Raw genomic sequence first — 16,453 nt, 5'->3', positions numbered from 1 at the left:
GTATCAGGTCACAGCATGTTTCTACATATTCAGAAGTCCACTTTCATATAATATACTTGGAACAGTATTGATCCATAGAGCTAGATCAATACCTGTAGCACAATTAGACCTATCATGTGTTATACTTCTCTGCTGTTTGGAATACATGAATAAATGCGGCATGTTACTTCTGTTGAGAGAAACACAGAGCCATGTATCCCATGTGTTTCATCCTCTGTCTCTCTCTCTCTCTCTCTCTCTCTCTCTCTCTCTCGCTCTCTTCCTCACGGCGTCCCGTTTGTGCTGCTTTCAGCCAATGCCTTTGATACCGGAAAGAAGCCTGTAAGCAACCTCCAAGTCTCTAAATAATGGAACACAACAAACGCTTTCCTTTTTCTTTTGTTGTTACCTGTTCTGCGCTTTTAGCTGGTGGGAAAACCTCCTCCCTTAAAGCAGAAAAGAACATTGATCTGAGCTCTCAGCTGCTCAGGCATCGGCTCGCCTTCCTGTGAATATCAAGTAGGCCAGATTGATTCATCATCATCGTTTAAGAGTCTTGTCATTTTGAATTGTATTTCTTCACAGGCCATTGGTCTCATGTTTAAAATAGAGAGAGGTCTTAGAAAGTGTATCCTATTGGTGTTTTGTACGAACAAAGTAAGCCCTAAATTATTCAGATACTAGCCTAGTTATTTGGGGGAAAGCACTGTATGAAAATACATGTTTTGAAAATGAACATCTACTCTATATTAGAGTAGTGGAAATGCTTTACACTGGAGTGTTATGCAAAAGGCAAAAGGGGTTTCACATGACCATTTGTAATGGTCTAAAAAAACGAGGTGCAAAAATCCCAAAATATATCATATTTGTGTCATATGTTGAATCAAATTTTGAATTGATGAGACAAAATGTCACCATCATAATCATGTCAGAATAGAAGAAAACATTATAATGTGTAGGCTCAGGGGCGCAGGACCAAATTGTGTACACAAACCCATAGTGAGATCGGATTGCCACCTCTGGCCCACTCATATTTTAAACTTGCCAGAATATTAAGATAATACCATTGATTGTTTTCAAACAATTGTTTTCACTACTTGGGCCAATGGTAGAATACTGGTCACTACTTGGGCTAATGGTAGAAAAAAGCAACATGGGATGTTGATATTTTATGAAGCCATGAATGAAACATCATGCCAAACATAGACTACATGATCAAATAGCCTAGTTAGGCCTACTTAAATTGTCTGGTATAAACCAAATCAACTCTCCACTGTGTGTTTGCAGTTAATATTTATGCAACGTTAGAACTTAACAAGTGTTGGCTTAACAAGTTACCAGTCCAAAACACACAGAAAATTGCAACAGAAAGTTGCCTTTATAATCAACTATTTGTTCCAACAGCATTTAAACAAAGCATTTATAAAATTGAAAAAAAAAAAAAAAACACATAAGAAGTAAAATAAAATACTGTTACTGTAGTGACTGTATCACATTATCCCAAGCTTCAAAGTGCTCCCCACGTCTGTGACAGGCAGACGTGACACCGCTAAATTCTCAGCTTGTTTATACCCCACAATGAACGTTGAGTTTGTTATCATAAACATAACAGCTAACGTCATGTTGAGCAGGAGTTGAGCACTAGGCTACCATAAATCCTCAAATTATGGCCGGGATTGATTCTATTTATAGCAGGACAAATAAAGGCAGGTGCCCATATACAAGACGGGGTAACAATTGCCTACCATACCAACAATTGCCATCAGTCCTCTAGAAGACATTGTTCGATTTAAGTCAATGAAATAACCTCTTCTTAATATTTTATCATATGTTGTATTGTATTGTATTATGTTGGTTGGATTAATAGCCTACGGTTGGCAAAGAAAAGTCGTTTTCCTACCATGGGTCTCCAACACACGTTCTCAAGCTCATTCTCTTGCCGCCCCTTTCGAGCTAATTGCCAGAGGCTGAAGCCTACTACATTTAAACACAATTGTTGCAACTCAAGGCATTCCAGCCTACGAATTTTATTTAAAAAAAAATACTAAATCATGCATAATTAAACAATAACTCAATTTAGGCTACTTGGCTACGCAAAAAGGTTTCCATTACAGCACAACCCCATATTCAATGAAGGGCTGCCTTGTCTCAGTAGAAATCCCGACACTTTTTCAACTGCATGAAACTTAACAGTGAACCATCAAATATCTTCCAGATTTCAGTGCCCATCAGTCCCAACATTTAGCAATATAATCAAACAGTCAAAAAGTACATTAAATCCCAAACCAAACCGAAAATGCTTTTGATAGCCTATGGGTATGCATGCCGCTCCAAACGAAATGCATGTCTAAAGCCTGCCTCGAATACCAGTCTGCCTCAAATAAAGATGATGATAAATGATTTATGCTAAGCAAGTAGCCTGGATTATTTTATGATTGTTAGTAGACAAACTGGCTTCAGATATCCAACAGAGTGAATATGAGATTGTGCAGTCTTACAGTACTGTAGATGGCTGTGGTTAGTGATTATTTATTTAGCGTACCTATAAGGCTTTTTTCCCTTATCAAAAGTGAGGGGGACGACGGCTGTCTCTTCAGCACTGCGGGGGACATATCCCCCACGTCCCCCGTGCCTCCTGCGCCCCTGTGTAGGCTACAGGAGTGAGACATTATCAGAGATATATAAATGGCTCTAGCTACCGGTCTTGGAATCTTGATTGGTCCTCTGGCCAGGGAACTGGTGTGTCATAGTGGTGTGGAATGTTGGGTAGGGGCCAGGCCATCTTATATCTGTCTGCAGGGAGGTGAATCTGTGTGCGTGTGTGTGTGTGTGTGTGTGTGTGTGTGTGTGTGTGTGTGTATGTGTATGTGTGAGAGAGAGTGTGTGAATCTCTCTCTCTCTCTCTCTCTCTCTCTCTCTCTCTGAGCAGGGTGTTCACACCAGAATAACTGAGGAGACTGCATGTCATCACCCCCCCCCCCCCACCCCCTCTCTCTCACCGTCAAGGCTCAGTTTTAGTGTGCTTACATAAGTGAAACAAAGAAAATACATTTAACAGTGGAAACACATTTACGCATACAGGGATATAAACAATTTTAAATCAAAACTTTAAGATACAAATCTGTAAAGTCTACGTATAAGAGAGGCTATTTTGAACGAAACGCCACATGTAGTTCCACTGTGAAAAGAAAACTTCAGATCAATGGTTTGACCAAATGGTTTTTGGACAGAGGCTGTGCAGAGATTATGAATCATCAGCTGTTTGAACAGACCTCTCGGTGTTGACACATGTGTACTCAGCATGTGTTACTGCACAGCAGAGAAACATAATCCTCAACGTCCAAGATGACAGACTTTTCCAAAGGTTAAGACTGACTACTTTTGATGAAACTTTCTAATAGCTTCATAATCAGGGTAAGCACTTTGTTTCTCAAGGGCTTACAATTCAACCTTCTTGTTTTGTTTGTTTAACTGACATCTGTTGAAGGATAACAAATATTTGCATACCATATTTGTTTTTTTGCATACCATATACTTTTTACAGCATATTTGTAGAATATGTGATAGAGTGGACAAAATCTCTTACATGGAAAACTAGAGGTTAATTAGTTATAATGATGATGTTCAATTTGTATTTTCTTTTTTTGATATCCCGACTGTAACATATAGAATACCCTTGTGTTGACTAGTTTGTCTACTCACAGTAAAAATATTGTTAATATGATGTGTTGAAGTGGTGTAGTTTTAAAATGAATCGTCAATTTAAGGATGAAAATGTGTTTTGTGCCAATGGTATTTCTGCACTTTTTCCCAATTGGTGCTGCTATGCCATTACATGTAACATGCAGTTATGCAACACAGTAATTTATCTTAAGGCACACAGACATGGACATCCTCATGTGCTGAATCCACATACCTGTAACTGTGGATCATGTCAAGCCTGTTACCCTTATCAAGAAACTATGAAACATTATTTGTCTTGATATGGGCTCACTAGTCTTTGGTATGCAAACATATGTCAGTGTATGTTTGTGTGTGTGTGTGTGTGTGTGTGTGTGTGTGTGTGTGTGTGTGTGTGTGTGTGTGTGTGTGTGTGTAAAAATGAATGTGTGTGTGCATGTCTGTGTGTGGTCTAGTTGCACTGCGTTCAATGGTGAGCTATTTAGTTATTTTCTCCTGCTTGAACAGGAGTGGGGAGTTAAAGTTGTTGGGACCTGTTTCTGTAACCCCTGGTGCATGGTGCATGGTGGTGGTGGTGGGGTACCAGTGTGCGTCTGTTGTTTGGGGACTGGGGGAGGGCTGTGTAAGGCAGGGGTGCAACAGCTGCTGGGGTGTCGGAACGAGTGACAGAGACAGAGAAATAGGCAGCTGACAGGTACATCACATTCACACACACACACACACACACACACACACACACACATCACACACACACTGACACACACTGATACACACAGCCAGACACACTTATGACACACACATGCACACACTTGTGCACACACACACTGGCACCACCCTGTCTCCACCCCTGTTCGCTCCTCTGATGTGAGGGTGCCATTCACAAGGCATAAGGCGGTCTCTGGGAGAGGAGCCTAGTTTGGTAAGACTGCAAGACCACAAAGTGCTGGCCCTTTCCCAAATAGGAGTGAGTGAGGAGATACCCACAAGAAACAAAGGGTGGGGCACGAGAATGTGAGTTTAACACACACACACACACACACACACACACACACACATTTAATTTGATAGATCCAAAGGTGGTTGACAGTTTGGATTTGTGCCAACAAGTTCAGTGAATAACTGGCCTTGATGTTTCTGTACATTTCAGAAGTAAGATGTGACCAACATCATTTTAGCTTATTCACATGTACTGTATGTATCTTGGCCATGTATAATTTGAGAATTTAAATCAACCAATTAGAATTAACATAACCAATTAAAATAAACATAACTTTTTGTCTAAATAATCTATTGATTTAATTGCCTAACAATTGTTAGATAAGACAGTGACCATGTTGGTGTAAGGTCCATGGCCAGGGGACACCCACCTATTCAACATTCCTGACCCACTATGGTCCTCAGGCAGACTCAGTGTGCTACGTCACACTGGGACAATCCATCCAGTGTGGTGTATTCAGTGGCGCTCTCTGAGATACGCCTGTCAGCCTTGAAACCAGAGAGCCGCCGTAAAGCCCACAGAAGCCCTTGGCTCGGGTCAGTCCAAAATATCTTGGCTCGTCCCTCCTCTTCGAGATGCCTCCCATTCTGAACTCCATTGTAAGGATCAGGTCTCTCTCGGTCATCAGTGGACACTTAGCCTTCTATTAATACCTCTAACACAAACAGGGAGGTGGGAGGTGAGTCATGGAAGGGGGGGGGGTAGCTGGGGGGGGGGGGGCCTGCTGGCGATTAGGGGTTCGTGTGTGTGCGTGTGTGTGTAGTTGGGGGGGGGGGGGGGGGGGGGGGTAGAGTTGTGTTGATAGGGACTCAGAGGCGTCTTGACAGGCGGAATGCCTGCTGGTGAAACCTCATCCGGAGGAGAGCGTGTGTGTGGAGGGTGGGGTGGGTGGATGTGGAGTTAGGGGCCAGGGCCTAGGTAGCTAGACAAGGTCACACAGGAAGAGAGGTGGGCCTAGCACACAATAGGGCAGAGCTTACTTCCTCTTGGCAGAAACCAGCAATAACTGAGGGCACAGATCAGTTTTTACTCTGGCACAGCTTAGCCACAGTTCTCGCATTAAAAGTACTGATATAGAATGCAGTGCAATATAAAGCACTGAGCAATTAATTAGGACATTTTGTCAAAAAAAACAAACAAACAGACAAACAAACAAACAAAAAAACATGTTCAATCACCATATCTATCATACAGTCTATTCACAGCTAAGCCTTCTTCCCTTCACTGATCTGTGACATGAAATTGCACTTCTGCTGGCCATGTCCACACAGAGAATTGAATCTAAATGCACGGAAGCACATCGCAAACTCATATCTGAAAAGTTCCACTTTGAGACTCATGTGGCTGCCTCAACTAACTCAGTCATGTGCATTTTTAATGTGCTGCGATCAAAGCAGAGCCCCTTGATCTCTTGGCAGAGCTGCCGCGCGTGTTAAAAGAGGGATAAACCTTTAAGATTTTAGGCACCCACGGGGGGCCTGACATCCTTACCAGTGTTCCACGCGACAAGAGTGGAGAGAGACCCGCTGAGAATTGCCCTCCGTCTGAACTCGAACTGGTCGCCCTCCGAGCCGCAGCGACATTTTTTTTCGGCGCTCATAATAAAAACATAAAACCCTCCCCTCTACTCCAACCGCCACAGACTCCGTCTGAAGTTATTTTGGAGCTGTCTCGGCTGGCACAGAGAGGCTATTGGCTGTCTCGGAAAGGATGGAGGACCTACGAGGTGATCCGCACGTCTATATATATAGATGAGAATAGCAGTCGAACACATTCACTCGCCGGCAGGCGTTCACTTGAGATGATCAAGCACCCAGCCAGTGGGGATGTCGTTTCAACAATAAGACTCGATTGGCTGGACAAAAAAATCTCTTGGAGAATCTTCACTGATCCAGTCATCATTTTGAAGGCTGTGCCTGATACCACACTGCCTCCAACTGACTGGGTGGCTTACAGATAATGAGTTCATGGAGGATAAATATTAGTTCATGCAGCAGCACTAGCTACAAGCAGTGTCTTGTGAAGAGATATGATTCAGCATAAGGCACAGCAGTGATGTAATGTTTCTTTGCGCTGCGTGCCTTGAGTTTGTACCAGAGAGTCATGCCCTGTTGCTGGATGTGACATTAAAAGGGTAAATATATGCATTGCTGCTTTCAAACTCTGCTCCTCTGGCAAATGGCTAGTTAGACATTAGAAATTGTGAAAGGTCCTATAAGAGGCTCTATTGAACCTCGCCACAGTTTACGGACCAATGACAAATGTCATGAGTTGCTGTTCCTCAGACAGATTAACATACTTTTTTATATTAACATACATTGTGTTAAGACCACTATTACCAATATTACAGGATGGGGCATGTGACCCAGCAGTAGGCCTATGCAGTGGTGATAAACGATTACTGCTGATCTCTGGGAAAAGGCCAAAGCGATCAAGGGCTCAGTGCTGGCTGGCCACTGGCTGAGGAGTGATCTGTGTGTGTACCCAGAGAACAGAGTTGCTCATTGGATTAGACTTGTATCTCCATCCTCTAGAGAAGTATGAGAGATTACATCGGGTCTTATAATCAGAGACTGACCCATAAAACGCACAAGAGATGTGGCTCCAATGGATACAACAAGGAAAAGGAGTCAAAGGCAGAATAAAGTTGGGAAACTAAGCCAGGGAAAAAAGGGGAAAAATAAGTCACCCCATCAGGCTCGGTGATCTGTGCCAGATGGGCTGGTCCACCTAGTGGGCCACAAGGCCATGGCAATGTGGGATAAACCTTCTGTTGCTACCAGCCCGTCTATTTCAAAATTCTCTGTTGCGACCCAACCAATGTTGGAACAGCCCATCCGATTAGAGGTCAAATGGTTCCAATGCAGGTAGGAAGTGCTACCAGCGTCCTCTCCCTCACCCTCTTAAGTGGATCTATCTGAACAGTAATGTCAGAGTCCACAGGGTAAATAATGCAATCATGAATAGTATCATAATCATGAGTAGTACATTTCTGCTGATAGAGCCCCCTAAATCCTATAGGCTACCTTCATTCAAGCTTTTTATTTTAGTATTTTGTGCAGCAGCTGCTTGACAGTTGTCATTAATGCAGTGCACAACAAGTTACCATTGCCCCTTTTTCTAAACCGTGTATGAAAGACTAAGCATATAGCAGGTGACCTATACACTTTTGATTACTTCTGAAGTACAACCAATGGTGTAGTCTACGTGATACGCAGGATTATGCAGTATATCCACTCAAAAAGCATCACCATCTCAGTATACCCACTTAAAATAGGCAAGGATATGTATTAACATTTGGGGTTGATCACAGTATACCCACAACAGCTAACAAGACTACATCACAGTATACCCACTACAGCTAACTAGACTACATTACAGTATGTCCACTACAGCTAACTAGACTGCAACACTGAGTACAATACATTGGATTATGATTATCTTCACTTCAAAACCTAGATGACATGCACATAACCAGTAAGGTTAAGGTAGTTAAGTTTCCTATTGCCACCATGGCATGGCTATTGCAGTCTTATGAATTGTGACATGTGGGGTGAGGTGTCATCTTAACCTCTAATAGTTGCATGGTGTTTATAGTGGACTCCCTACACAAAGCAAATAACTCCACACACACTGTGATGCCAAATTAGTATTACTTAGCCTGGTCTCTACGAATAGCCTGACGTTGCCAGGGCCGAATTGTTCCCACTCCCTGCAGCAGTTTCAGTGATGACGTCTCAATAACAGGAAAGTAAATGTTGAGAAACCTTAGCTACCACAATGAAATGTGTGTGCACATCCCAGGTGCAGGACAAGAAGACTGAAATAAACTGCTGAGTTCTTGCACTAAGTTTTCTCCCTTTCCATTTTTATTATGGTCTTCATCAGAATCTGTACCCTGAGAGAACCTGAGAGAACCCAGAGAGAACTATCAAAAAAGGAGAACTCTTTTTCAGCAGTTCATAAGACCTCAATAACCACTTACACATTTTGTGATATGTCATGCCTTGTAGTAAACATTTATGACATATGACCATGAGTTCCAGAGAGGCAACAGTGTCATGCTATTATTGTCCATTGCCATCATGATGACTCATAATGTTTGATGCAAAGACTGTTGGCTAGCATGATCAACAGGCTAAACATGTCATTTAACACAATGACCACAACCATGACACATTTTGATGACGGCATGTACAACATTGTTCTATCTTCAGACATTGACTGCCATGATGATTAACAGTTTGGAACATGGTTAGATGGAATTGCCCAATGATGACACATTGCATTTCCATCATCCACTGCTTGCCATTCCATAGTTATCACATGAATTCCTCTAATTTGATATTTAATCACGCTTTAGTCACTCCTGTAGTGCAGAATTAGCAGCATTCTAGATGTAATGACTAGCTGGTAACATTAGTGAAACCATCTGGTCATTTGATTTGTGATGACAGAACCATGACATTGTCTTGTCTTACGTATCACACTAGTACAATGGTCCAGACGTCAGATGTGTTCTGCTTGTGTATTTGCTGATGGCGCAGTAGAACTGTAGCCTACTGCTGAGCAGAAACACATCAAAGGGAGTGTGTCATTCACATTGCCTCACAGCCACCAGCCTCGTTGTTTATAGTGTGGAGAAATGTAGTGCTACTCGTTTGCGCTCAATCTGTCAGAACCACAGAGGACAAGATGTCATTTGATCATGAGTGAAATGCAATTTGAGACTTGCAGAAACATGGGCCCCAGGTGCACTGCACTGCACTGCACTGCACACACACACACACACACACTCACACTCACTTACTCTCTCTCTCTCTCACACACACACACACACACACTCACTTACTCTCTCTCTCTCACACACACACACACAATCACTCACTTACTCTCTCTCTCTCTCTCTCTCTCACACACACACACACACTCACTTACTCTCTCTCTCACACACACACTCACTTACTCTCTCTCTCTCTCTCTCTCTCACACACACACACACTCATTTACTCACTTACTCTCTCTCTCTCTCTCACACACACACACACACACACACACACACACACACACACACACACTTACTCACTCTCTCTCACACACACACACACTCACTTACTCTCTCTCTCTCTCACACACACACTCACACAGCAGACACACACATTTTAACTGTCCCATTACAGTGATTGCGATTTCTAGTGGCCTTGACTAAAGACGAAAAACATTTAATTTAGGGAGATTTTAATTTAGATTGCCACAATAACCAAAATTAATCCTCAGCTCAATCCTTCCCCAGGTCCCGTGGCATGATGGCAGCCGGCAGTGAGAGCGATAGTGGACACAAGGAAACCTTCAGCGCCGAGCCAAAACCCACAGCCTGGGATGGGGGGGATTTACGCCGAAACAGAATAGACGGATTGTGCTTCTCTTTCCGCACTTGAATTGCCCATTCCATTGAATTATGGAATGGAATATATGTACAATATAAATAAACCTGCCTTCCATTGCATTGTGCGTACCTCACATGATACGACCGCTCGCTGACACGAGATATTTACTTTCTATGGGGATTCAGTTGCCAGGCGCTTATCAGTGGTGCATTTGTACTCCATTGTCATTTTTTTTTTCTTGCTCAAAAATAGACTTGCAGCATATTTCTTTGATTTATGTTAAAGCAACACTATTTATATACTATTTAACACATTATTTTCATGAGAAAGCATCAATCTATCTGTATTATTAATCACTGGTGAGTAGTTCTCTTGTAAACATATTGCATATGCCTATTCCAGTACAATAGTAATATAGAAAAAGCTTTGTTTTTGTTTTTCTACTTTGTTTTTCAAATTTATGAGGAAATTATACAGTATTATACTTAGGAATTATTTTGTTTTAATGCTATAAGGTTGAAGATATTGAAGATTTTGTTGTTAAAACAAAACTGTTTTCTAACTTTCGAGAATGACTAAAACACCTGAAACTAACAATCCAGATGAAGGAAATTGACAAGAATAATTTTCACTATCCTTTCACTGTTCTGACTGATCATTATGGGAGGTCTACAGAATTCCCCAGCACCACCACCACTATCACCACCCCACTAAGTATTTTTCCTCTTGTCATGTAAAATGTTGACAGGCTCACATATACTGCACTAATGAAATGAGGAGCTACATACCTAACTGTAACATCCTCTCAGATCTCAGAGGATGGGCTTTGTGTAAGAGGATCTATTTCCTGTTGAACAGCTTATTAACAGCATTACAGGGCAGCTACAGAGAGCTACAGAGATTTCTGCGCTCAAAAGCAAACCATGATCCGATGCTTAGAAATGTACATTTACACATTTACATTTTTTCCTGACAAGAGGACAATTTTATGCATTGCATTGCATAGTTACATTTGTTTGCTCTATTTAACTGAAAGACTGATATTTGAATTTTGCATTCTGCTTTACCAATTGATCTTTTATGAACCACAGAATATCATGATAGACATACTGATTAAACAAAGTCATTTGAGCCAACCCTCTGTGAACTCTCAACACTTTTGAGCAAATGGAACTGGTCATTTGAGCTTGTAATAGGTCTCCACCTAGTGGATATGATTGGAATAATATGGGATAACAGATTATAGTTCACTACCCTAAGCCTATGTATGTGCATCAGTGCAAATATGTTATAACAGTCTATATGACTGTTTGCCTTACATAAGTTTGGTGAGTAAGAGCATTTTCCAGGCAATAGCAATACTTTTCTCATGTAAACCTTAATTTAGTCTAGGTTACCATGATTTCCAGGTCACAATTCCTAGTCTCAAATAAGTCCAGCAATGAAAAGTGCAACAGTTAGACTATATCTATCCTAAATATATACAACAGATACATTAATTCACATGTTTATTACAGTAAATATTTTTTATGGAAATATGTACACATACAAAGGTGAATCAAAATAAATATCACGGTTGAGAGAACATACTGTCATAAATGTAAAACTCAAAACTACTGCTTGCATATCAAGCAGAATGTCATAAATAGTGCAAGGATTCTTTTTAATATCAACAACTACATTTTCTTTCCTATAAATACTTACATAGGGCCAACTATTTACAAATGTGGTAACCACAATATATTTTCATCAGAAACATAATGAACCTGGATATAACATTTTTACTTTAAGGTGTTATACAAGAGTACATTTCCGAGTGCTTTAACACTCTTTGACTCCTTTTCCTACTTGTGAGTGTGAAGGTGAGTCTTTAGATGGGTAGACTGGGTGAAGGTCTTTGAACAAACTGAGCACTGAAAGGGCCTGTGTCCTGTATGGATGACATAATGTCTCTTTAGCTTAGATGGCACCTGAAAACTCTTGAAGCAGATGGCACACTGGTAACCACTTTTTGGCTTCTCAAGCTCTTCAGTCTGTCGTGACGCACACTTGTGGGAGCTGAGCTTCCGCTCTGTAGCGAAGCACCGACTGCAGCCTGGGCAGATGAGCAGGTCGTTGGGAGGCTTAGACAGGCGACTATCCACCCCTTCCATTTCAAACTGCAGCTCAAAAACCTCCTCTTTGAGGTGTGCCTGAGCAGAATAAGAGCTAGGGGTATGAGAGACCTCTGCCAAATCCAGTCCATCATCTCCAGAGATTTTCACCTTCTCCATGAAGTATTCAAACTGATTGGCGCTATGGCATTCTTCTGCTTTCTGTTCCTTTCCAGTATGTTCCAGTGTGGCATTTGCAACTGTATGTGTGGGGCCAGCAGGGGAAGTAGTGGTTTGTCTGATCTCCTGGGGATCACGGTTCTGTCGAGGCAGTTGACTTGGTAACACCCTTGCTATGTTTTGCTGTGAATCAGTAAAATCTTCCTTGTTTTGAGCTGACGGGAGTTGTGTCAATGGCTGTATCATGAAATAATTAGCTTCTTGCTTGTGATCACTGACATTAGCAAAACCATTATCTGAAATGTTCAACTCTGAATGGCCAGGTTCATTGACAAAAGAGATAAGTGACTGGCTACTTTCATGATGATCCTTGTCACGGGAGGTGTCAATTTGTGGAAAATGCAGACTCTGGCTTGGATCGCCTTGTTGAAGAACTGCATCAAAACTGTTACTTGCAGACTCTACATCCCCACTAGCGGGCTGACTTACTGCACTACCAGAGACCAAGTTCTGAGTGTTCTTGTCATGTACTTTCTTGTGAGTCTGCAGGTGGCAGAGCTGCCTGAAAGACTTTGAGCAAACCTGGCATTTATAAGGCTTGAGCCCCATGTGGATAAGGAAGTGCCTTGCCAGTTTGGACGGAGAGTCAAACTTCTTGAGGCAAATTGAACAGCGATTTGCTCTTTTCCTAACAGGTATCTGCATTCCCACTGACGATGATGCTCGTTCACTTCTGAATGGAGTATGCTTATACGGTTCAGTGGTATTATTGGAAGGGTCAATAAATATTTGATTTTCAGGATATGCATCAGCATTGCTATTCTGTACTCTATGTAGAATCGGGTGCATTGGGGTAAATTCAGGGGCGTAGTTAACTTCTCTGTCGACAGATAGCCCCCCATTTCCCTCATGTGTATGGAAACTGTGAGATTGTGAAGACGTGTTTCCATGCCACTGATCTGAAGTCGTCTCTACATATCTAACATCACAGCCATTTTTGGCTAAACTCTGATTATACTTTGATGGAAACAATTGCTCACTTTTACCTCCTGCTTCCTTTACAGATACCCGACGCTCCAAGCTATGGCTTTGAGGTGTACTGCTCTTAATGGTGTTTTGCTTTGTGACTGTGCTTAGTTTCAGGAGGCTGTTGTTTTGAGGTTGAAACTGATGGTCTGGTTTGGAAGCCGCATCTTGCCTACCATTCTCTCCACTACTCAGAGTTCCAACGAACTTCCTCTTCCTGTGAACATTCAGGTGAGTCTGCAGATGACATGACTGTCTAAACGACCTGCCACAAACTTGACATGTGAACGGCTTTACGCCCATATGAATTAATAAGTGTCTAGCAAGTTTGGAGGGAACACTGAAGTGCCTCTTGCATATTGTACAAGGATGTCCTTTTTGCTGTTTTGTAGGTTTTACTGTAGTCTTCTGCTGAACATATGTGGGTTCTAGTATGACTGGAGGGTACCTTTTTCCCCTAACAAAATCCAAGGAAGCATTAAGGTCCACTTGATCTCTATTGGAGGATCCTTCCATTGGGATTACATTAACAGGTTTGACATTATCTCCTTTTGCTGGGTAACAGTACTTGGCAGACTGACTTTGACCATTTGACCATCGTGTTTCTTCCTTGCTCTGGCACCTATGTACCTTCAAGTGGGCCCTCTGTCTAAAGTCTTTGGAGCACAATAGGCACTTGAATGGCCTCAGTCCCGAATGACATAAGGAATGTCTGTGCAGTCTTGATGGACAATCAAAGCATTTGAAACATACAGAGCAACAGTATGGACTTTGTTTGTGTGTTCTGATATCACTGGTCAAGGAGTCACGCTGAGTTTTGCATGGGATATTATCTAGATTTTTTCTTCCAATACACACACTCTGACCAGAGATACATTCTTTAGTAGGTTCATTAGTTTTCTGTACTTCTGAAGACATTTGATTTTGGTGTTTAGATGTTTTTATCAGGGTACTGACAGGTGTAGTTCCAACTAAGCTCTTGTGGCTTTGAAGGTGAACAGTAAGGTGAGTTTGATGTCTGAATTTCCAACCACACTGGTTGCACGTGAAGGCTTTCTGTTGAGGGGTTGATGCTCGACTGTGGTGGTTTTTAAACCCTTGCCTTTGCAAATAGGGCGTCTTCCTTCCTGATCTCTCATGAACCCTGTAGTGGACCTTCAAATGGACAAGCTGCCTAAAAGCTCTCTGACACATGGAACACTGGAAGGGTCTTTGGCCTGTGTGAATCAAGCAGTGTCTTTTCAGCTTGGATGGGGAACTAAAGTATTTAAAGCACACAGGACATTCGTGGACAATTCTGCAGTTTAAACTGACAGTCTCAGGTAAATCGGAGAGACTCTTCTCTGACGTTTGGTCAGAAGGTTTTGACCCATATTGGCTATGGTACGCAGAATGATGGGGTATGGGCTCAATTGAATTTGATGTTTTTCCTCTGACCCTGTTAACCGCTAAGAAGTTTGGCACACAAGTACCCAAACTAGAGTAGTTCTGGGCTGCAGTTGTGCAATCATTCATATCGTTGTGTGCATCAATTTTGGGCACAGTGGTCAAAGATCCACTTTCTTTAGGGTAATTATGAAAGATGTTCCTCACTTTTCTCTTGACTGACTTGCTGGGTTGCTTAAGGCAAACTTTGGTGTGCAAGTGAAGCTTCAAGTGGCATAGCTGCCTAAACGATTTGGCACAAATATGACATGAAAAGGGCCTCTGTCCAGTATGAGTCAACATGTGCCTGTGCAGCTTGGAAGGAACCGAAAAACTCTTGAAACAAGTCTGACATTCATATGAGCCTTTTTTGGATGACCTTTCATCTTGTCCAGTGACCAATAACTCATGAGGTTTTGAAACATAAGATGGAACCATTTGATTATCTAAATGACTGTGCACTTCTACTTCAGATATGCTTTGGCTAAGTTTCTTGGGAGGTGATACATCTGACCTCTGACCTTTGCAGTCACTCAGTTTACCAGTTGTGGCTTGGTCAAGTGTGGGAATGTCATCGTAGGCATATGAGGCCTTCACTTGTAAAGTAAGATGCTGCTCACTGACCTGTATAATCTCACATGGAGATTCTACCACATAGGAGGGCTTAGCAAGAGCTTGTTCCCAAATTTCTGAAGGTGAGCTGTCTGCAAGTGTGAAGCCAGGAGGCTTTGCAACCTCTGACACGTCTGCATGTGTTGGGCTACTAATAGCAGTCTTACCATGCAAATGGGTGGGATATGACTCAGCTGATCGACTCTGTGTTGGACTCTTCGGGTGATCTAACACAACTACTGGGAGTTTCACAGAATTCCTTCTGCAGTGAGACTTTGAATGAAGTTTCAGGTGGGACAGCTGTGTAAATGCTTTGTCACAGAGAGAGCACTTAAAGGGTCTCTCACCTGTGTGGATGAGCTGGTGTCTCTTCAGTTTATATGGAGAACCAAAATGTTTTGAACAAACCATACACTGATGAAGCCTTCCCCTGGCGACAGTGCCTTGCCTGGGTTGTTTGTTGGGGTTCCTAGGAGAACTGAATACTTTTTCCTTCATTTTTTCACTTTCTGTGAAAACCTCTGTGTCATTCCATCTGTAACAATTCCAGGGGTCAGTTATGCTGCCAGTCATCTCTGGTTGTTCGCTGAGATTGAAATAACCCGAGGAGTTGTCATGACTGGATTCCAAAAGGTGGCTGTCCTGGACAGACAAATCCCTTGCAGCTGTGGGCGGTGGGTATAAATCCACCTCTTCATCAGTTCTTGCATTGGGGTCGAGATTTACATGGGTCTCCAAGTGCCTCTTCAGATCTGCCGACTGGCAGAAATCTCTTGAGCACAGCACACAGGAGTACGGCTTCTGCCCTTCGTGCATAAGAAGATGGCGCTGAAGTCTGGAGGCAAAGGCAAATTGCTTCAGGCAAATTGGGCACTGCTGTCCCATAGTTCTACTGAACTGAGCAGTCTACCTTTACATCATGCTTCATGGACGGTCCTTCCCTGGGGGGAGGAGGTACAAAATGTTTACAATTTTCAGGGAAGCAAAAAATGTGTCTACACATACTATGATAATATATGTAGAACTCTTTTCTCAATAGCCTATTTAGGTAGGCTATGTGGTGTAAGGTATTT

The 16,453-nt window shown here is 42.2% G+C and overlaps 1 protein-coding gene and 1 long non-coding RNA gene across 2 annotated transcripts in view; one reads left to right on the top strand and one right to left on the bottom strand.

Moving 5' to 3' along the window:
* The first annotated feature begins 2,567 nt into the window (after nucleotides 1-2,567).
* Nucleotides 2,568-10,163, top strand: LOC121711068. The gene is made up of 2 exons (XR_006032236.1): nucleotides 2,568-3,393; nucleotides 9,951-10,163. It is a non-coding gene; the product is annotated as an uncharacterized LOC121711068 (long non-coding RNA).
* A 1,117-nt stretch (nucleotides 10,164-11,280) lies between these two features.
* Nucleotides 11,281-16,453, bottom strand: part of znf770 (zinc finger protein 770) — a 6,958-nt gene continuing 1,785 nt past the window's right edge. Inside the window, exon 2 of the mRNA XM_042094303.1 lies at nucleotides 11,281-16,321. Coding sequence (XP_041950237.1) covers nucleotides 11,889-16,265 — 4,377 coding nt within the window. The 5' untranslated portion in view covers nucleotides 16,266-16,321 and the 3' untranslated portion in view covers nucleotides 11,281-11,888. The remainder of the gene's footprint in view (nucleotides 16,322-16,453) is intronic.

Source organism: Alosa sapidissima, chromosome 6 (genome assembly GCF_018492685.1).
Source record: "Alosa sapidissima isolate fAloSap1 chromosome 6, fAloSap1.pri, whole genome shotgun sequence".
NCBI lineage: Eukaryota > Metazoa > Chordata > Actinopteri > Clupeiformes > Clupeidae > Alosa > Alosa sapidissima.
The sequence above is the reverse complement of the archived record's forward strand: the minus strand, read 5'-3'. Positions and strand labels throughout refer to the sequence as shown.